This window comes from Dasypus novemcinctus, chromosome 30, assembly GCF_030445035.2.
Source record: "Dasypus novemcinctus isolate mDasNov1 chromosome 30, mDasNov1.1.hap2, whole genome shotgun sequence".
Taxonomy (NCBI): domain Eukaryota; kingdom Metazoa; phylum Chordata; class Mammalia; order Cingulata; family Dasypodidae; genus Dasypus; species Dasypus novemcinctus.
In genome coordinates, this window is record NC_080702.1 from 27,080,184 (window position 1) to 27,099,647 (window position 19,464).

General features: G+C 59.6%; 3 protein-coding genes across 4 annotated transcripts in view; 2 read left to right on the forward strand and 1 right to left on the reverse strand.

Annotated features, from left to right (window-relative positions):
* The window catches only part of CARM1 (coactivator associated arginine methyltransferase 1), a 32,428-nt gene extending 24,556 nt beyond the window's left edge, over nucleotides 1–7,872 (forward strand). Inside the window, exons 7-16 of one of the 2 annotated variants that reach the window (XM_058290206.1) lie at nucleotides 1,269–1,359; nucleotides 1,575–1,656; nucleotides 5,221–5,306; nucleotides 5,462–5,551; nucleotides 5,867–6,004; nucleotides 6,092–6,181; nucleotides 6,269–6,381; nucleotides 6,469–6,546; nucleotides 6,745–6,813; nucleotides 6,921–7,872. In XM_058290206.1, the coding sequence (XP_058146189.1) occupies nucleotides 1,269–1,359; nucleotides 1,575–1,656; nucleotides 5,221–5,306; nucleotides 5,462–5,551; nucleotides 5,867–6,004; nucleotides 6,092–6,181; nucleotides 6,269–6,381; nucleotides 6,469–6,546; nucleotides 6,745–6,813; nucleotides 6,921–7,063 (980 nt within the window). In that variant the 3' untranslated portion in view covers nucleotides 7,064–7,872. The remainder of the gene's footprint in view (nucleotides 1–1,268; nucleotides 1,360–1,574; nucleotides 1,657–5,220; nucleotides 5,307–5,461; nucleotides 5,552–5,866; nucleotides 6,005–6,091; nucleotides 6,182–6,268; nucleotides 6,382–6,468; nucleotides 6,547–6,744; nucleotides 6,814–6,920) is intronic. The other variant, XM_071212742.1, reaches the window with a different exon arrangement.
* Nucleotides 7,873–7,874: 2 nt separating this feature from the next.
* On the reverse strand, nucleotides 7,875–11,515 carry YIPF2 (Yip1 domain family member 2). Its single transcript, XM_004447730.4, has 10 exons — nucleotides 11,408–11,515; nucleotides 11,193–11,256; nucleotides 10,677–10,834; nucleotides 10,510–10,593; nucleotides 9,528–9,615; nucleotides 9,127–9,243; nucleotides 8,867–9,033; nucleotides 8,606–8,788; nucleotides 8,397–8,530; nucleotides 7,875–8,313 (listed from the first exon to the last, which is right to left on the reverse strand). Exons 2-9 carry the CDS (start codon nucleotides 11,221–11,223, stop codon nucleotides 8,414–8,416), a joined length of 945 nt encoding a protein of 314 aa, XP_004447787.1. The 5' UTR covers nucleotides 11,224–11,256; nucleotides 11,408–11,515; the 3' UTR covers nucleotides 7,875–8,313; nucleotides 8,397–8,413.
* A 43-nt stretch (nucleotides 11,516–11,558) lies between these two features.
* Nucleotides 11,559–13,919, forward strand: TIMM29 (translocase of inner mitochondrial membrane 29). Its single transcript, XM_004447731.5, has 2 exons — nucleotides 11,559–11,753; nucleotides 11,829–13,919. Exons 1-2 carry the CDS (start codon nucleotides 11,657–11,659, stop codon nucleotides 12,515–12,517), a joined length of 786 nt encoding a protein of 261 aa, XP_004447788.3. The 5' UTR covers nucleotides 11,559–11,656; the 3' UTR covers nucleotides 12,518–13,919.
* Nucleotides 13,920–19,464: the final 5,545 nt, after the last annotated feature.

Genomic DNA, 19,464 nt, shown 5'->3' on the forward strand with positions numbered 1-19,464 from the left:
GCTGGGGCGGCAGCCTGGCCGAGCCTGTCCCGGGCAGGTCGGATATGAGCCTGCGAGCGTGGTCCTGGGGGTGCCCGGCTGGGGCGGCAGCCTGGCCGAGCATGGGACGCGATGGGCTGGTCTGTGGGGAAGCGGCGACACGGTCCTCTGGCCGTCCGGGGCCCAGGCTGCTGCGTGCCTGGCGGTGGGTGACGGCCGCCATTTGTGGGGCCCCGCGGCCCAGGTTTGGGTGGGAAGCCCCAGCGCTTGACCTGCCGGGGAGTGGGCTCCTCTGGCCCCACGCTCGCCCTCTGCTCCTCAGGCTGGTGGAGGTGGGCTCTGGCAGGTAGCTGGCGCTCCCCGCTGGGCGACGGCCTGCTCGGGGTAGGTGTGCCGGCCGCCTGTGCCACCCTGCCAGCCTGGGCCGTGTGGCTTCACTCCATTTCAAGCTCTTTCCGGGCTAAGGGGAGCCTTCCCCCGGCTGCACCTCTCCTGGCCAGCGGAGGCCAGGGCTGCCTTCGGGGCTGAGGACAGCCTCCCCACGCGCCTGCCCCGGGGGTCCAGCAGGTGCCTCCAGGCAGGCGGCCCAGCCCGTGGCCTTGGGGCCCACGGCGAGCATGTCTAAGCGTGTCTAAGCATTCCCAGCATTCTCTGCAGCCTGGCTGGGGTGAGAGACGCAGAGGCCCCCGTGCAGGGGGGATGCCCACATCTGGAAGCCAGCTGACCACAGCTCTGAGGCCAGGCGGGGCATCCGGAGCCCTGGCTCTCCGTGCTGGCAGTCTGTCTGTCCGTCCAGTCACTGTGAACAGAGGGAGGACCCTGCCCCTGTCCCTTTGAGACCCAGGGCCAGAGCCGGGGAGACAGCTTAACTCCCACCCAACCTCCGGCCCCTGCCGAGGCCTCCAGGCTCAAAGCCTGGCAGCCCTGGGCTGCGCGTTCCTGGATGGCCAGTGCCTGAGAGGCGCCGCCCCGTGGGTGGAAGCCAGCCCGGGGCCCCGGAGGCCTGGCCCCCTCCCCAGTCACCGTGCCACTCCCTCTTCCGTGAGGCCGGGCCCTCCCTGCCTGCCGGGCTGAGCACCAGGACGGGCCGCCAGGCCCCCCGCCTCCCGGGGCTGCTCCCATCCAACGGCCCCTGCCGCGCTCGCCGTGCCGCTGGCCCGTGGCGCAGCTCTGTTCCTCCTGAGTGGAGGAGAGGCCGGGGGGCCCCGGGCAGGGCTGCCCCGGGGGTCTGTCAGGCCCTGTGGAGCTCCTGCCCTGACGCCAGCACCCCTGCCCGCCCCCAACCCCAGGAAACATGTTCCCCACCATCGGCGACGTGCACCTCGCGCCCTTCACGGACGAGCAGCTCTACATGGAGCAGTTCACCAAGGCCAACTTCTGGTGAGCGCTCCGGGGTCCTGGGGTCCTGCCGCACCCAAGGCCGCCCGCCTCGGGGTGGCCCGCAAGCCCCAGGTGCCCCCTTGCCGCTCCTCGTTTCATTATCGTTTTAACCCGAAAAACCACGGCCTGGGGAGGGCCAGCGGGGCGAGGGGCAGGCCTGCCCCCGCCTCTCCTGCTGCTGGTGACGCTGCGGTGGGGGCGGGGGCTCTCCACAGGTACCAGCCTTCCTTCCACGGGGTAGACCTCTCGGCCCTCCGAGGCGCCGCCGTGGATGAGTATTTCCGGCAGCCTGTGGTGGTGAGTGGGGGTACCCCGGGCACGGTTGACGTCTGTCACACGGGGCCTAGTCCTCTCCTAGGGCACCAGCAGGGGGCACGGGCATCGCCGTTGGGCCTCTTGCAGGCTCTGAGGCCCCGAGGAAGTGACTGCCCCTCTCTGAGCCCCTCAAAGGCTTCTCGCCCGCCGTTACTCGGTTACTTGATCCTCAGTGAGTGGATCGAGTGATTTTAATATTGAGATTTTCAAGCTCATATTCAGATTCGTGGTTCAAAAATCAAAGCAGAACTTCCTCTTGGATTGACCCTTTTGTCATTATGAAGTGTGCTCTTCTATTTTTTTTTTTTATGATAGTCCAGCAATACTGGTTTCATTTTGGTTAATCTTTGCACAGTATGTCTTCTGCATCCTTTTATTTCAACTATTTTGTGCCCTTATGTTGAAGTTTGTCTCTTTTTTTTGGTCTTTTTTTTTGTTTTTTTTTCTTATTATTTTGAGTTTTCTCTCTTAAAGGAACATATATATATTTTAAAACAGGCCTGAATTTTTTTTTTCTTTTGAGGTGCCAGGGATTGGACCCAGTACCTTGTATGTGGGAAGCTGGCGCTTAGCCACTGAGCCACATCGGCATCCTTGAGTTGGTTTCCTCATTCGTTTTGCTTGTTGTCTTTATTTTTCAGGAGGCACTGGGAACCAAACCGGGATGTCTTTGTGGGAGGCAGGTGCTTAACCACTTGAGCCACATCCTCTCCCCTTGCCTTTTAGATGATTTAGACCATTCATGTTTAATATAATCACTGATAGACTATAGGTATAAATCTGTCACTTTGCTATTTTTATATTTATCCAGACTGCTGTTTCATTTTTTCTCATTTCATGCCTTATTTTGGCTTACTAAGGTATATTTTGTTATTCTTTCCTTTGATGTCTTTTGCTAGTTTGGGGAGATTTCTGTGCCTCTGTACCATTCCTTTTTTCCTTCTGGGACTCCGATTACATGTACATTAGGCCTTTTCACCAAGTCTCAGTTGATTCTTAAATTCATCCCTGTATTTTCTGTCCTTTTCTGTGTTTCATTTTCATATTTTCTACTGATCCATGTTCCAGTTCACTAATCCTCTTTGTTGTGTCAAATCTGTTCTACCCATCTTTTCTTTTTTTTAAAGTCTTATTTACTTATTTATCTCCCCTTGCGGCTTTGCTTGCTGTCTGCTCCCTGTGTCTGTTCTCTGTGCGTTCTTCTGTGTCTGCTTGTCTCCCTTTGTTGCGTCATCTTGCTGTGCCAGCTCTCTGTGGAAGCCCTGGGACGTGAACCCAGGGCCTCCCATATGGTAGACGGGAGCCCAACTGATTGAGCCACAGCCGCTTCCCTCTACCCATCTTTTTTTTTTTAAGATTTTTTATTTCTTTAAAGATTATTTATTTCTCTCCCCTTTCTCCCCCCTCCCCCATTGTCTGCTCTCTGTGTCCATTCGCTGTGTGTTCTTCTGTGTCCGCTTGCGTTCTTGGTGGCACCAGGAATCTCTCTCTCTTTTTGTTGTGTCAGCTCTCCATGTTGTGGCGCTACTCCTGGGCAGGCGGTACTTTTTTCATGTGGGGAGGCTCTCCTTGCAGGGCTCATTCCTTGTGCACGGGGTTCCCCTGTGCAGGGGACGCTCCTGCATGGCACAGTACTCCTTTTGTGTGGGCCAGCTCACCACACAGGTCAGTAGGCCCTGGGTTTGAACCTTAGACCTCCCATGTGGTAGGGCCAGTTGAGCCAAATCCGCTTCCCTCTCTACCCATCTTTTGACTTCTTAATTTCAGTTATAATTTTTCAGCTCTAAAATTTCATTTTGATTTTTATTATTCCAGATCTTTGTGATTGATGTCCTTTTTTTCCAGCTGTTTTTCTTGAGCATGTTAGTTATGTCTGTGCACCTCAGTGTCTGGATGTGCTTCTGGGGCTGGTTCTCCCGGGGGTGGTGCTAGCCCTTTGGTCCTGTCTTGTGGCACACCTGGCATTGAATGCCAGAAGGGGACACCGTAGAGGCTCTGGACGGTGTCTCCCTTCCACAGGGGAGTGTTTTCCTGGCAGGCATTTAGCCCTATGGACAGATAGTAGACAGATACCTGGCTCTTGTCAGGCCTAACATCAGATAAGCGGTTTCGAGGTTCCTGGCTTCCCTGTGAGACAAGTGGCTCTCTAACGTTTTTGTTTTAGCACCCCTTTACATTCTTAAAATGAGCTTGTGTTAAGGTGTGTTAATTCCATTGACACTCTACCAGTGTTTATTGGTATGCAAAACTAAACCCAGGAAATTAAAAAATAGAAGTATTTTTTAAAAATTATTTTTCAGGGCAGTTGCAGGTTTATAGGAAAATCATACCGAAAGTACAGTGTTCTTATGTGCCACCCTACCCCCACCCCCACCCCTGGTTTTGCTGTCAGCATTAGTGTGGTATTTCTTCCTTTTAAAACACTGATAAACGTATTTATTATTAACATAAATAGTATCTTTTATGAAAAATAACTTTGTCCCCCAAAAAACGTGACAATAGTGAAATGTTTCCCAGGTCCAATCTTTTCAATGTCTGGCTTATTAGAAGACAGCAAGCTCTCACATCGGCTTCGACGTGCAGTATGTTGTGATATCACAGGTGTCAGAGCAAATGAAAAAGGCAAAAAAAAAAACCTCTCATGAAAATAATTTTGACCTTGGGGATGGCCTGGAAGGGCCCACACTTTGAGAATCACTGCTTTAGAGTAAACCAGGCCCCTGGCCTGGCCTTGCTGGCACCAGTTCCCCTTGGCCGTTAGTTTCTTAGACATGGCTTTCTGGGTGGCCTTGGTCTCTAGCCTCTGCCACACGCCCGGCTTGGGATTCGGCGGACGCCTCTCTGGAACTGCGTGCAGCCGTGCAGCCCGCCTCTGCCTTTCCGTTCCCTCACACATCTTCCACTCTAGAAGGACACTCAAAGGTGGAGGGCGCCCGCGCCCGTAGGCCCTGTGCCAACTTGGCCAACACCTCTGGGGCGGGGCTCCCCACGGCGCGCGCCCTCCTCCCGGGGCCCCTGGCCCCTAAGTCCAGGCTGCGCCTCCACCCGCTGGCCTTGTGCTCTCTGTGCCTGTCGGCCTCTGGAGCTCTCGGCGGCGCCTTAGCCTCACGCGGGGCCTTCGTCCTAGCTGGGAGTGGACGACCGCGGTTCCAGGGCTTTCTCACTCGGCCGTTTATCCTGCGCTCTTCCCACACGGGCCCAGAAGGGGCGCTCATGTGCTGCTTTGTGTGCATCTGGGCCTCGGGGGTGGGCTGTTGTTGGGTTAACGAGCTGGCTTCCAGCGCGTGGCTACCGCAGACTGTAATTCCACGGGCAGGGGTGGACGTGGCACGTCAACTGGAGGTGAGGCTCCCTGAGGTGGCACTGCCGAGTGCTGTCATTTTCAGAGCTGTCCCCACGCTGCCCTCCACTCAGTGTGTCCAAGGACAGGATGGGTCGCGCCCAGTGGGCCTGGAGGCCACGGCTGGCCTCGGGCTGTGGGACAGGGCGCCCCCTCCTCCCCAGCCCCTACCCCGCCAAGCCACGTCCCGCCTGTGGTCTCCCCAGGACACATTTGACATTCGGATCCTGATGGCCAAGTCTGTCAAGTACACAGTGAACTTCTTAGAAGCCAAAGAAGGAGATTTGCACAGGTAGCGGCCCCCCACGTTGCCAGGCCCGGGCAGGCCGCCGGCCTGTGCCATCGGGGCGCGTGCTGGCCTTCTGCCCCGGAGGGTGCGGGGAGCTCGGGGGCCTGCCCCTGGCCCCCAGCCCTCTCCCCCAGCCGCTGCCGCCCTTTGCCTTCCAGGATAGAAATCCCATTCAAATTCCACATGCTGCATTCAGGGCTGGTTCACGGGCTGGCCTTCTGGTTTGACGTGGCGTTCATCGGCTCCATGTGAGTGCAGCGAGCAGGCCGTGCGCCCCGCGGGGACGTCCTCTGTGGGGGGGGACGTCCTCTGTGGGGGGGCCGCAGGGCGGGACACGACCCTCCAGGAGCCAGCAGGGGGCTGGAGGGAGGGAGCTGCCGGGTGACTGGCGCCACGGGACCTCGTTCTGGGCGTCTGTCGCCCGCGGCCGGCCACTCGGTGCCCTGTGGCTGCAGGTCCGTGTGCATGCCGGCCTGGGTTCCAGGGCCTGGGGGGCGGGCGCCAGGGGGCTCCCGGGGTGCGGGACTCGGGCCCCGTAGAGCGCGCCTCTGCTTGCTTGGCAGAATGACCGTGTGGCTGTCCACGGCCCCGACGGAGCCCCTGACGCACTGGTACCAGGTGCGCTGCCTGTTCCAGTCGCCGCTCTTCGCCAAGGCCGGAGACACACTCTCAGGGACGTGCCTGCTGATTGCCAACAAGAGGTGCGGCCCGCGGCCCGCCCCTGGGGCCGGGGAGGGAGGGGGGGCCGCGCGGCTCACGCTGCCCCCGCTGCCCCCGCCCGCCCCCAGACAGAGCTACGACATCAGTATTGTGGCCCAGGTCGACCAGACGGGCTCCAAGTCCAGCAACCTCCTGGACCTGAAGAACCCCTTCTTCAGGTAGGCCGGGCCCCCCCAGCCGCCTGCCTCCGGGCTGCACCCCCGCCCGGCCGCCCCGGCCCTGCCCAAGCCGCGTCTCTGCTGCAGGTACACGGGCACGACGCCCTCGCCCCCGCCCGGCTCCCACTACACGTCGCCCTCTGAGAACATGTGGAACACGGGCAGCACCTACAACCTCGGCAGCGGGATGGCCGTGGCCGGTGAGTCGGGGCCGCCCTGCCCCCGCACCCCGGCCCTCTGCCCCCCCCGGGGGCTGCCCTCCCGCCCTGACGCCCCCTCGCTTGCAGGGATGCCGACCGCCTACGACCTGAGCAGTGTTATCGCCGGCGGCTCCAGCGTGGGCCACAACAACCTGATTCCCTTAGGTGAGTGTCGCGCGGGGCGCGGGGCCGGCTCTCTGCGCCCCCGCCGCCTCTGCCTCTGCCGAGGGCTCCCGGCTCGGCCCTCGGCCCCGTCTGCCTCGCTCTGCCGCCTGCACCCCCACCCCGAGCGACGTGAGCGCGCGAGTGTGGCGCAGGCTGGGGGCGGTGACGCCTGTCCCTTCCTTCCTCCTTGCTGCGCAGCCAACACGGGGATTGTCAATCACACCCACTCGCGGATGGGCTCCATAATGAGCACGGGCATTGTCCAAGGTAACGCGGGAGCGCCCGCCCTCTCGCCTGCTGTCCCCCGGCGCGGCGCGGCCCGGCCCGGCAGGCGAGGGGCAGAGCCGGCCTGAGCTGCCCCCCCCCCCCCGCAGGCTCCTCGGGCGCCCAGGGCGGCGGCGGCGGCGGCTCGAGCGCCCACTACGCGGTCAACAGCCAGTTCACCATGGGCGGCCCGGCCATCTCGATGGCGTCGCCCATGTCCATCCCCAGCAACACCATGCACTACGGGAGCTAGGCGCCCCGCGGCCGGGACACCGCGCGGGCCGCCGGGAGCGCGGACACTTTTCTACACGCCGCCGCCGCGCCCCCCCGCGCCCCGGCCCCCCCGCGCCACCGCGTCCTACCCGGAGCACGCCGTGGGAGCGCGCGGCCCAGACCGGGGCGGCCAGCGGCCCAGGCGGGCGCGGCTGGGACTGACAGCTGCAGCCGGGCGCGGGGCGCGGGGCGCGGGGCGCGGGGGGGCGGGGGGGCCGGCAACCACCAGGCCTTGGTCACAGTGGGCGTGGCATGCTGCTTTTTTTAATTTTATTTTTTTACGGAAAGAACCAGTGTCAATCCACCGGCCGGCCGGGCCGAGCCAGCAGCCCCTCTCCCCCAACCGGGGGCCCCGCGGTGAGGGGCGGCCCTGCCGACGCTTCAGGGTGGGGGCCAGGCCTCCGGGGCGCCCGCAGCCCCCCTCCCCACCAAAGGGTTCACCTCACACTTGAATGTACAACCCAGCCCGGCTGCCGGGAAGGCCCTCCGTCCTCGGCCCCCGCCTCCTGCTGCTGCCCCGTCCCTGAGCCCCTCCTGCCCCCGCCCCCCGCCCCCCACCCCCTGAGCTAGGACAGGCGGCCCGCAGGCCCCAGCCTCAGCCGCGCGGGCGGACGCAGGAGCCTCCAGGCTCCGCCGTGGAGGGCGCCCTTGCCCCGCAGCCAGCCCCCACCCATGTCTCTCCCTTGGTTCTCGAAGCCGTTCCCATCCCAGCCTGGGAGAGGGGCCTTGCAGGGACCGCTCTCCCCACCAAACCAAACGAAACACGAAATAAACCAACAAGGAAACGTACGTTTCAGCACAGGCAGTTTTCTTCTCCTTCTGCTCCCCTTTTTCTAACGCCCCCAAACTCAGTCCCGGTGGAGCTGGCGTAGGCCCTGAGGCCTACTGGCCGCCCGGAGGGAAGCGGCGCTGCAAGCCCGGGTGTGCCCGGCCTCCCCTGCCCGAGGCGCCAGCAGGGACAGTGTGGCCTGTGGGCGGCCGGCAGGCGCGGCGGGGGTGGCCTGCTCCCCGCTCCCCGCTCCCGGGCCGCCTGCCCAGCCCACACTGGAAGCGCCTGCCCGGCTTCCCCCACCTTTATATAAACTCTGAATCACCTTTGCATAGAAAATAAAAGTGTTTGCTTTGTAAGAAAAGTCTGGCAAGTAGCAGAGTTGTGTCGAGGTGCCAGGGGAGCCTTCCTCATCCTCGGAGGGGGCCGCTCAGGCAGAGGCGCCTCCTCTCGCGCTGCGCCTGGAAGAGACACTCCCGGGAGTGGGCTTCTCAGGAGCCTTGCGGGGCGGCCGGGGCCCGTCCCAGCGGGGTCAGCAGCTCACCCGCAAGCCGCGGCGGCCTAGGAGGCCGAGGAGGACCGCAGCAGGGAGGGCGGCTTCAGCGTGCTTGAGGGCAGAGACGTGGCTGGGGGTGGAGGGGCCCCGTGCTCCGGGGGCGGCGGCTGGAAGAAGTACAGCTGAGGCGCGCGCGCCCCGGTCAGCGCCGGGCCAGGAGCAGCCCCCGCCCGCCGGGGAGCCCCTCCACACCGCACCTTACAGCCCAGGGCCAGCAGGGCGTGCAGCAGCACCACCGTGGACAGCAGGGCCACGGCCACCGCTCTGGTGTCCTCGCGCACGACGGGCCACAGGGTGAACACCAGGCTGGCGGCCGACAGGGCCAGGGCCAGCGCCCCGAAGACCCACTGCAGCCACGGCACGGGGATGAGCCACAGCACCTGGGCGACACAGGCTGCCGGCTACCACCGCGTCGGGCCCCCGCCCCCGCCGCCCGCCCCCTGCCCGGGCCCCCTCACCATGGTGGGAATGAAGACAAAGAGGGAGTAGCCGTAGACGCACACGGTCTCCAGGAAAGTGTACGGCCCCGCGCGCTCCCGGGCGCCCGCGCGCCACCGCAGGAAGCCCCACAGCGCCAGCGGCACCAGCCAGGCGTAGCAGTAGATGACGGTGCCGGCCACGGTCACTGGGGGTGAAAGCCGCCTGCAGCCCGTCAGCCCGGGGCCACGGGACCCCGGCCCCCACAGGCGGGCCCTGCCTGCCCACCTGCCCCGCTTACCCTTGTGGAACTGGGGGCTGTAGTGCAGAGAGGGGTCCTGCCTCTGGGCCAGCACCAGCGTCAGGTTGCCCGTGACGGCCAGGACGAAGGCCAGCGTGGCGCAGATCCAGAAGGGGCCTAGAGGCGTGGCACCGTCAGGGTCTCGGCCCCGGAGCTGGTCCCCTCTTGCTGGAATGTTCTTCCCTGGCCCCTTCCCTCACCCCCCTCCTCAGAAGCCTCCCCTGACCAACCCCTGCAAAGCGGCCCGGCTCCTTGCCCTCTAAGCGGCTTCCCTGCTCACACCCGAACAGGAGCACAACCGTCACGCTGTCCCTGAGAGGCCCTGCTTTGTGCTCGGCTGTGTCCCCAGGCCCCTGAGCTCAGTCCTCACTGGAATGAATAACCAAACAGACCTCACTCACCATACAGGTCTGGCCGATTCCGCAGGTGGTGCCGCACAAAGCTGTGGCCAGGCCGGGGCAGCAGCGAGCCTCTGATCCGGTCCAGCACCTGCGGGGGACGAGGCCAGCCTGGGGTGGAAGGCCACCGGTGGCTCCCCGCCAGCCTCGGAGGGAAGGGGCCAAGCCTCCCCCACCACCTCTCCCCACACCCTCCCTGACAGAGCTGCCCTCTGCCTTCTGGGCCTTTCTCAGGGGCCGTGTGTCACCTCTCCCGGGCCTTCCTCCCCGTCCTGGTCTCTCTGAACTGCCTTTGCTCCCTCCCCTCCCGTCCCCAATCGGGACAGACAGCGAGGCCTGGGCATTTTCCTTCCCACCTCTCCCTCCAACGGGTCCTTCTGCAGCCCTGCTTTGTCGTCATCCCCTCCGTGGCCCGGAGCTCCGTTCATGTTCCACGGCAATCTGCTCATCCCACTCCTGCTCTAAACCCTTCCAAACCGCCCCATCCCTCGCAGGGTAAGCCCCAACGCCTTCACCTAGCCCAGGGGCCCTTGATGATCTGGCTTCTGCCTATCTGGCCCACCCCGCCCTGCAGCACTGCCCCCCGCCCCCCCGATGCAGGGGCACTGCAGCTTCTGCAACGGCCTGTGCCTGCGCTCACCTCTGCCCCTCCGCGTAGGCTGTTCCCTGTGCCTGGAACATACTCGTGCTGCTCTCCTCTCTGCCCCGCTAAGTCTTCCTTATCCTTTTGGCCTCAGCCAATTTTCTCACCCCCAGCAGGCCTTCCCCCGACCTGGTATGCCCGCCCGTGCTTCCACAGCTCCAGTTAACCGTAATCCTGGTGGAGCAGCACGGTGACTCCTACCGGCCTGGGCAGGGACCCTTGTTCACCCATGTGGGCGTCGGCACCCTGCTCTGGGCCCGGCACGCGGGAGGTGCTCAGGGAACACCGGCTGAACCCCGGGTGTCACCCCACACCCCACCCCGCCAGCTGCCCGGGCCTGACCTGCGAGGTGTCCACGTCAAAGAAGCTCTGATAGTAGCTGAACGTCCAGAAGCCCGGCTGCTGCTGCTTCTCCTCCTGCAGGAGCTGCACGGCACGGGGCTTTCAGCGCCTGCCCCGAGCCCGGGGCGGCAGGCACGGGGCGGGAGGCGGGGGCCCGGGCCACTCACCGCGGTCTTGTCAGTCTCCTCCGCGTCCTCCTCCACCCCATAGCCGCCACCCGAGCCCACGGCCACGGCCACGTGGCCCTGCGGGGCGAGCTGATGGCTCCGGCTGATGGTGGCCGCGTGTGGGGTCTCGGCCAGCAGATCCGTGGCTTCCTCGAATTCTGGGGAGAGAACAGAGGCGGGTTTTGGGGTCCAGCACGACACAGCTTGGCACCATCTGGGGCCGAGCTCTAATGGTGGGCCCGCCCCCCCCCCCATGCCAGAAGGGCCTGAGCTGCACACTTTAGAGGGTGGGAAGGAGATGTGGTAGGTTTACATGACACGGAACTGCCACTTGGGTCTGGGCGGCTTGCGGGCTGGGGGCCGGAGGCTCCGGTTTGAGGTCCGAGTTCAGGGGCCGGGCAGGGTTCGAGTTAGGGGCGACTTTCCCTTGGCTCAGGGTTCACGGCTGAGTCGGAAGCCGGATGGCAAGTTGTGGCCCCGGGCGCGAACGGGCGCTGGGGCCGGACCCGCACTCACCGTGGAAGGCCAGCTCGTCGGCAGCTGCCATGGCCTGACGTCAGGGGCGTCACCGCATCCCGCTCTGAGGACACAGACCCATCAGGCTCGCCCGTCACCCCGACCCCTTCCCGGAGCCCAGCCCTCAGTCCCCGGCCCGGCCTGGCGGCTAAAGCCACCCGGGGGGGGCTTGCACTCGCCGCGCGGGCCCCACAGGTGCTCCCCGCCCCGCTCACCTGAAGCTACCTCCGCCGGCGCGGCCCGGACTCTCTGCGCCTGCGCGGCTAGCCTAACGTCAGGTGGGCCGCCCACCCCGCTCGGGCCGCACAGCAACTTCCGGCGCCGGTCCGTCTTCCATCGTGTTCCGATGGGAAGCCACTTCCGGCGCCGTCGGCGCTTGCGCAGAAGCGAGGGCTCCCCCCGGCCTCCGACTTCGCGTCCCGGGCCGTTTCTCTTCGGAGCACGGACGCCACTCCCGGAAGAGAATGGCGGCGGCCGCTCTGAAGCGGTTTTGGACCCGAGGCCGCGGAGAAGAGGCGGCCGACGCGGCGGCCGCGAAGCCCGGCGTGTGGGCGCGGCTGGGTGAGTAGCGGCGGGAGGCGGCGCGGGGGAGGCGGCGAGCGGCTGGGCCCGCTCACCGCGTCCCTCTCCCCGCAGGCACCTGGGCCCGCACGCTGCTCCGGGACTACGCCGAGGCCTGCGGGGACGCGGCGGCGGCGGCGCGGGCTCGGCCGGGGCGGGCAGCCGCGTACCTGGGGCTGCTGGGCGGGGCGGCGGCCTGCTGCGCGCTGGCGCCGAGCGAGGCGGCCTTCGAGGAGGCGCTGCTCGACGCGTCCGGGACCCTCCTGCTGCTGGCGCCGGCCACGCGCAACCGCGACTCGGAAGCGTGCGTGCAGCGGCTGCTGTGGCTGCGGGGCCGCGGCCGCCTGCGCCACCTGAACCTGGTGCTGTGCTCGCTCGTGTACGAGGCGCCTTGCGACGCCCAGGCCAGCCTCTACCAGGCGCGCTGCCGCTACCTGCAGCCCCGCTGGGCCGACTTCCCCGGCCGCGTCCTCGACGTGGGCTTCGCGGGCCGCTGGTGGGCGCTGGCGGCGCGGATGCGCGACTGCGACGTCAACGACGACGAGTTCCTGCACCTGCCCGCGCACCTGCGCGTCGTCAGGCCGCAGCAGCTGCGCTCCGAGGCCAACGAGCGGCTCTTCGACGAGAAGTACCAGCCGGTGGTGCTCACCGAGGACCAGGTGGACCAGGCCCTGTGGGAGGAGCAGGTCAGGCAGAAGGAGAAGAAGGACAGGCTCGCCCTGAGCCAGGCCGACGCGCTGGGGCCGCCGGAGGGCCCGCGATGAGGCCCAGGTCCGGACTGGACGCCCCGTCCCTGGCAGACGGTGTTGCTGGGTTGTGCGGCGTGGCTGACAGAAATCCCGTGCAGTGTTCGCTCTCACTGGGTGTTACAAACCGGGGAGCCTGTTGCGTTTTCTCCTTGGTCTTAGCGGAAGATAATGCGGAGCCTTCTTAGCCTATAACAAGGGGTCAACGAGCTTGAATTGAAATTAAAAAAGGAAAACATTATTCTCGTGGGGATGTGTTGGTGCAGGTGTGATATGTTTATTAAATAATACACAGTGTAGTGAAGGGTCCGTGGTTTTTATCTGACTGGCAAAGGGGGCTGCGAAACAAACAAAAGTTAAGAACCTAGGAATAGGGAAAGCAGAGGATGTGTCATCACTACTGGAGTTGGTAGTAAGCCTTCTACGTAAGCCTCTTTCATTGGGCCTTGTAGTTCTGCAGACCAAGGTACCGCATTTGTTGTCAGGTGACTCAGGCCCCCCGTCTTAAATTTGAGCTGAAATGTTTTCCTTCTCTGCCCTGTTCTCTTTTTCACTGTCATGAGTAACGTTTCTTGTTATAGCTCTGTTTATTTTATTTTTTTGAACAGATCCATTTTATTGATACATGTTAATAAAGCAAATTCATCCAAAGTGTACAATGAATGGTATTTGGTTTAATCACATAGTTGTGCATTCATCAGTCGATCATTATTAGAGCATTTTCATTTCAATAATAAGCAAAAAACAGACACAAAATTCTTCCCCTCTCAAGTCTCTCTCTACTTGCCTTGCCATACATAGCTGCTATTTCTGGCTTTTGCATATTTAGTTATTACTAAGCAGTTCTATTGAGAGATGTTTACATACTGAATGATCTATCCAAAGTGTGTAATCAGTGGCCTTTAGGATAATCACAATGTTGGTGCATTCATCATCCCCCAAAATTTTTAGAACAATTTCATTACTCCAAAAGGAATACTCTTTTATTTTAAAATAACTACCGTTTCACAGGAAATTGGAAAAATAGTGACATCCCAGGTGCCCTTCATCCAGCTTCCTCTAACTGGTAACATCTTCTGTAACTAAGGCAATACCAAAAAGCCAGGGTATTGACATTTGTTTGACCATTTGGGTTTTTCAGGGCAAGTTTCTGCAAAAATCTTTTTACCCATGTGCATTGATGGTAAGTTTAAAGGTACTTGAGCGAGGAAGCATTTTCTGATCTGGAAATCTGTGTGGAGTCATAGATTTTGGTTATGTGCTTCTGGAAGCCTTGAAGACAGAAGCCTGTCACTAAAAAGGGTAAGGTCATGTTCACAGCTGGTGCTGGCGCTGCCAAACTTACAAAATGTCATTGGAATGAGGTTTTTCCTTGTTGCCTCCATGGCCTGTGGCTGGTTAATAAAACTGGGAAATGAAACAGCCGCCTTTGCTGTGCTTTTTCTGTTAGTTTGTTTTGCTGCTTTTAAGCTTTGGCACTCAGACTGTGCATAATGTAGATGCTCTGGACGGAAGTTTTTATATTCTTATATTCTTTATTGGGGGCAAGGGGAGCGCCTTGTAAGTCAATTTGTCACTTTTCCAAGGCTGTGGAAGAGCCATGAGCCAAACCTTGTAGCTCCTGGCCCTGTGACTTAATCCTCAAACTTCAGTCACATGGTGCTATCTTGATACCAACAATGTCCCGGGAGGAATTATTGAATGTTTTTATCACTTGCCGTAAAGAACACGAATGCCGCAGTGACAAATGATACTAAACCCTAATCCTATACTGTTGCCTGCCAAAGGCCCCAGACCAGAATCCTGCTGTCTTTGTTAGAGACTGACCAACTTCAGAGAAGGGTTTAAGATACACTGCGGTCCAAGGGGGCTTGTTCCCCACCGTAATCAGAAACACTGGGAGAGAATTGTGCCTCTTCATTGCTTGAGTCAGTTACTGAACCCACTAGTGCGTTCTAGCCTGTGTGTGTCCGCACAGACCCGCTGGCAAGTGCAGAAAGCTCTGAAGCGTGGAGCAGTGGTTGTCCGCTGTGTTAGAGTCTTAGCTACCGAGCAGACACCAGAAAGCGGGTTGACTTAACAGGAAGGCATTGGCTCATGGTTTTAGTGGCCCGAAGGGCAATCCCTGGTGTCTAATAGTTGGCTCGCGATCTTCGAGGCCTTGGCTTTTCTGTCACATGACAGTGCACTTGGTGTCGTCTTTTTTTTAAAGATTTATTTTTCATTTATTTCTCTCCCCTTCCCCGCCCCTCCCTCCCCCAGTTGTCTTCTCTCTGTCCATTCGCTGTGTGTTCTTCTGTGTCCACTTGTATTCCTGTCAGCGGCACCGGGAATCAATGTCTTTTTGTTGTGTCATCTCGCTGTGTCAGCTCCACGTGTGCCGCACCACTCCTGGGCGGCTCTCCTTACGGGCGCACTCCTTGCGCGTGGGGCTCCCCTATGCAGGGGACACCCCTGCGTGGCAGGGCACTCCTTGGGCACATCAGCACTGCGCATGGGCCAGCTCCACACGGGTCAGGAGGCCCTGGGTTTGAATCCTGGGCCTCCCATGTGGTAGGTGTACACTCTATCCTTTGAGCCAAATCTGCTTCCCTTCTTTCTCTTCTGTGTTGGCTTCTGGCCGCTCTCTCTGGCTTCCTCTTCCATGTCCAGTTTCCCTTGATTATAAGGACTTCAGTCATGTTGGATTAAGCCCCTCCCCCCTTCGGTTCAGGCACACCTTAATAATACGCTCGGAGGTCCTGTTTACAAATGGGTACATACCCAAGGCACCAGGGGTTGGGACCCAAACATGCTTTTTATGGGGCGCATGATTCAGTCCCCACCAGCTCCAAACGGAAAACTCAAATCTGTAGGAACTGTAGAACTGGGTGCAGGCCTGGGGTACGCGTGGCTTTCTGCTCAGAGCGCCAGCCTTTCCTGGAACAGAGCCTACCCACACCTTGTTTTGGCCCCACTCCTGTGGCCCCAGCCCCTTGGGCCTTGTGTAAGGGGCGTGGGAAGTGAGCATCGGGCAGGAGCTGGGGTGGATCTGGATCCCTGCATCCGGGGCAGGGACAGGCTCCCCGAGGGAAGGTCCTGGGCTCCTCATTCACTGCTGGGCCCAGCGGTGGCCTTCGTAGATGTGCAGGTAAGAGGTGAGCGACTGTGCCACTCCCCGTGGGTGGGAGCTGGTGTGGCCCCGGGGGCTGGGAGGCGGGCCGAGGTCGGATGCCCATCCCTGGACCAGCCCCGACAACCAGGCTGTCTGTTCTCTGCCCTGCTCAGGGCCAGCAACAGCAACGTGGGGACATCTCCCTGTGTGTCGTGGGGTCAGAAGACACTTGAGTTTAATGTGAGCATTTTCAAGGCCTCCCTTTTTCTTCAAAAGTATTCTTTTTTTAAAGTTTTTTTTTTTTTTCAATTTCTTTCCCCTTACCTCCTATAGTCTACTTTCTGTGTCCATTCACTGTGTGTTCTGCATCGGCTTGTATTATGCTGCAGCACCCGGAATCTGTGTCTCTTTTTGTTGCATCATCTTGCTGTGTCAGCTCTCTGTGTGTGCGTCCCCACTCCTTGGCAGGCTGCACTTTCTTTCACACTGGGCGGCTCTCCTTACGGGGCACACTCCTTGCGCATGGGGCTCCCCTATGTGGGGGACACCTCTGCTTGGCACTGCACTCCTTGCGTATTATCAGCACTGCGCGTGGGCCAGCTGCACACGGGTCAAGGAGGCCCAGGGTTTGAACCGCGGACCTCCCATGTGGTAAGCAGACACTCTATCCGTTGAACCAAATCCGCTTTCCCAAATGTATTTTAATTTTATTTATTTATCTTCTCTTCCTGCCGCCCCCCGCCCCAGTTGTCTGTCCTCTGTGTCCATTTGCTGCGTGTTCTTCTTTGCTTCCATTTTGTCAGCAGTACCAGGAGTCTGTGTTTCTTTTTGTTGCGTCATCTTGCTGCATCAGCTCTCCATGTGTGCGGGGCCATTCCCGGGCAGGCTGCACTTTCTTTCGCGCTGGGCAGCTCTCCTTAGGGGGCGCACTCCTTGCGCATGGGGCTCCTCTACTTGGGGGGACACCCCTGCGTGGCACGGCACTCCTTGCGTGCATCAGCACTGCACATGGGCCAGCTCCACATGGGTCAGGAGGCCTGGGGTTTGAACCGCGGACCTCCCATGTGGCAGGCGGATGCCCTCTCCACTGGGCCAAGTCTGCTTCCCCCCCCCCCCCCCCAAATGTATTCTTGATTAACTTTAATCATTCCACCTTGCAAGGCCTGTCGCAGGTTGTCCTCAATGCTGTCTTTCTGACTGCTGTAATTGGAAAGACCAGCAGAGGGCACCAGAGGTCCAGAGGCGCCGGGGTCCTGGCCTGAGCTCAGGTAGGGAAGGCCGCGGCAGTTCTCTTTTGTTTTCTTTTTTTTCTTTTGGGGGCAAGGGGGGGGTGGTGGTGGTGAATGCCGTGCAGTGACCACACGGACCAGTGTTCTGTTCCTCAGAACCAGGTAGATGACGGCGGAAGTCAGGGCTCCAGGAAGGAGCCACATTCCGCCTGAGAACGCGCCCCTTGTTAGCAGTCTGAGCAGGCTGTGAGTGATGGTTTGGGCAGGCAGCCCCTTCCCCTGGAGGACGCCTCTCCTGTGTCCTTCCCTGACTCCCGGGAGGGCAGGGCCCCTAGTTCCCAGGAGGCGCGTTGAGGCCCCAGCGCCCTAGGACCAGGACGAGACCGAGGCCTGCAAGGTGCTGAGAGCAGAGCTGAGGGAGGCATACCCCCGGGGCTGCGCAAGGACGGGGCAGCTCCTGCCGTTCTGTGGCCCACGCACCTCACCTGCCTCACCGTAGGCCCGGCCGTGTCGGCTCCTGCCGCGTGCGCTCTGCGCCCGGCCGGGACACCTACGTGTGCAGGGAGGGCGAGCTAGACCCGCTCCACCCTGCCGCCGTCAGCTCTCCTCACACCACTGCTCCCAGCCACGCACCTGCCCCTAGATTTGGTCCCATGGCAACTACATATTTGGGGGGCACGGAGTAAACAGAGGCAGAGCTGCTAAGACGTTGGGGTTTGGAAGCAGCTAACGACTTTTTTATTTTTAAAAATTCTTAGGAGGTACCAGGTTTTGAACCCAGGACCTCATACATGTGAACCAGGCTCTCAGCCACTGAGCTACACACGCTCCCTTAGCTAATGACTTTTTTAAAAGTTTATTGAAGTACATCCATCATACGTAAACACGTATAAACAGTAATAGTTGTGAACTTACTAAAAGAACATATATAACATCATACAGGGCTCTCATACCTCACCCTATCATCAATGCCTTGCACTGTTAAACACTTTTAACTGGTGATTAAAGAGCGTTGTCAAAATATTACTGCTAACCAAAGTATTTCCCCCCATCCACCCTATTATTATTATTACCTTTATGTCATTTATGTAAGAACATACATAAACAATAATGTCTAGTAGAAGTTGTGAAGTTACAAAGCAAACACGCATAACATCATGCAGGGGTCCCGTACACCAGCCCTCCACCAACACCTTGCTATGAAAAATTTCCAGCATACTAAGTCGAGTAGTACAACAAATCCCCTAGACCTAGCCTCCAAGCAGTAATGGAGATTTTGTCACATTTGCTTCACGTGTCCCTTTTTTGTTTCTCTTTTCCTTGTTGAAGTAATTGAAAGCAAATCCCAGGCTCCGTGTCATCTCACCCCTCCACTTCCAGTATGTGTCTTCTCACATACGAACAATGACATTACCCTGTCTGACAAAATTCCTCGTGATTCTTCGGTATCATCCAGTATCCAGCCCACAATCACCATTTCCCTGGTGGTCCCCAAAATGTCTTTTACAGTCGATTTGTTTAAATCAGGATCCAAACCAGGTCTACACGCTGTATTTGGGCTTTAATCTAGAGAAGTCCCCCTCCCCTGCACCTTTGGTTTGTGTCTTAGTTTGCTGGGCTGCTACGACAAATACCACACAAGAGGTTTGAGTTACGTAATGAGCATTTATTGGCTCACATTTTGGGAAGCTAGAGGTTTGAAATCAAGCCGTCAGCAGCAGCGTGCTTTCTCCCTGGTGTCTGGCCCTGGCTCGACGCAATCCTCGGGGTTCTTTGGCTTGCCTCTCAGCCGCCCTTGAGAGGGCGACCTCCTTGTGTCACCTCCTGGCTTCTTCCTGTGTGACTGAATTTCTTCTGCCTATACAGGGCTTAAGAGCTTGTCTTTCGGGAAATGGATTTGGCTCAACCAACGATAGAGCGTCCGCCTACCACATGGGAGGTCCAGGGTTCAAACCCTGGGCCTCCTTGACCCGTGCAGAGCTGGCCCATGTGCAGTGCTGATGCACTCAAGGAATGCCATGCCACACAGGGGTGTCCCCCGCTAGGGGAGCCGCATGCGCACAGAGCCACCCCGCTTGAAAAAAGTGCAGCCTGCCCGGGAGTGGTGCTGCACACCCGGAGAGCTGACGCAGCAAGAGGATACAACCAAAAGACACAGATTCTCGGTGCCGCTGACAAGAATGCAGGCGGATGCAGAAGAACGCACAGCGAGGACACAGAGCAGACAGTGGGGAAGGGGGGAGATAAATACATAAAAAAATAAATCTTTAAAAAAAACCCTCGTCTTTCATTGGCACACAAAATTCAGTTTCCCAAATACGTTACAGGAAGTGGGTCACCTGGCTTGAGGAAGATCCCACCTTCTAGATCTGCCGGTTTGTTTTGTCGTTTAACGCGTTCCTTTAGTTCCCATAGTTGCTGTGAGTGAGGAATTCTAACACTCGTGGATGTTGAGTCTACCTGGGAAACAGTCAAAACCTAGCCCCAATTCCAAGCCAGTTAAATGGATATCTGGGGGTGGAGCCCAGGCCACCGCAGTTTAAAAATCTCTCCCGGTGATGCCATTTAATGGTAGTCAACAGCAGAGGTGGTTTTTGTTTGCTTTCCTGATTGTATACTTTGGATGGACTGCATGCTTTAGT

Coding starts and splice junctions, on each gene's coding strand:
- YIPF2 (XM_004447730.4), bottom strand. CDS start 11,223: ATGGCAGCTGCCGACGAGCTGGCCTTCCACG. Junction 10,835..11,192: donor CGACGAGCTGGCCTTCCACG/GTGAGTGCGGGT, acceptor TTCTCTCCCCAG/AATTCGAGGAAGCCACGGAT. Junction 10,594..10,676: donor AGGAGACTGACAAGACCGCG/GTGAGTGGCCCG, acceptor CGTGCCGTGCAG/CTCCTGCAGGAGGAGAAGCA.
- TIMM29 (XM_004447731.5), top strand. CDS start 11,657: ATGGCGGCGGCCGCTCTGAAGCGGTTTTGGACCCGAGGCCGCGGAGAA. Junction 11,754..11,828: donor CGGCGTGTGGGCGCGGCTGG/GTGAGTAGCGGC, acceptor CTCTCCCCGCAG/GCACCTGGGCCCGCACGCTG.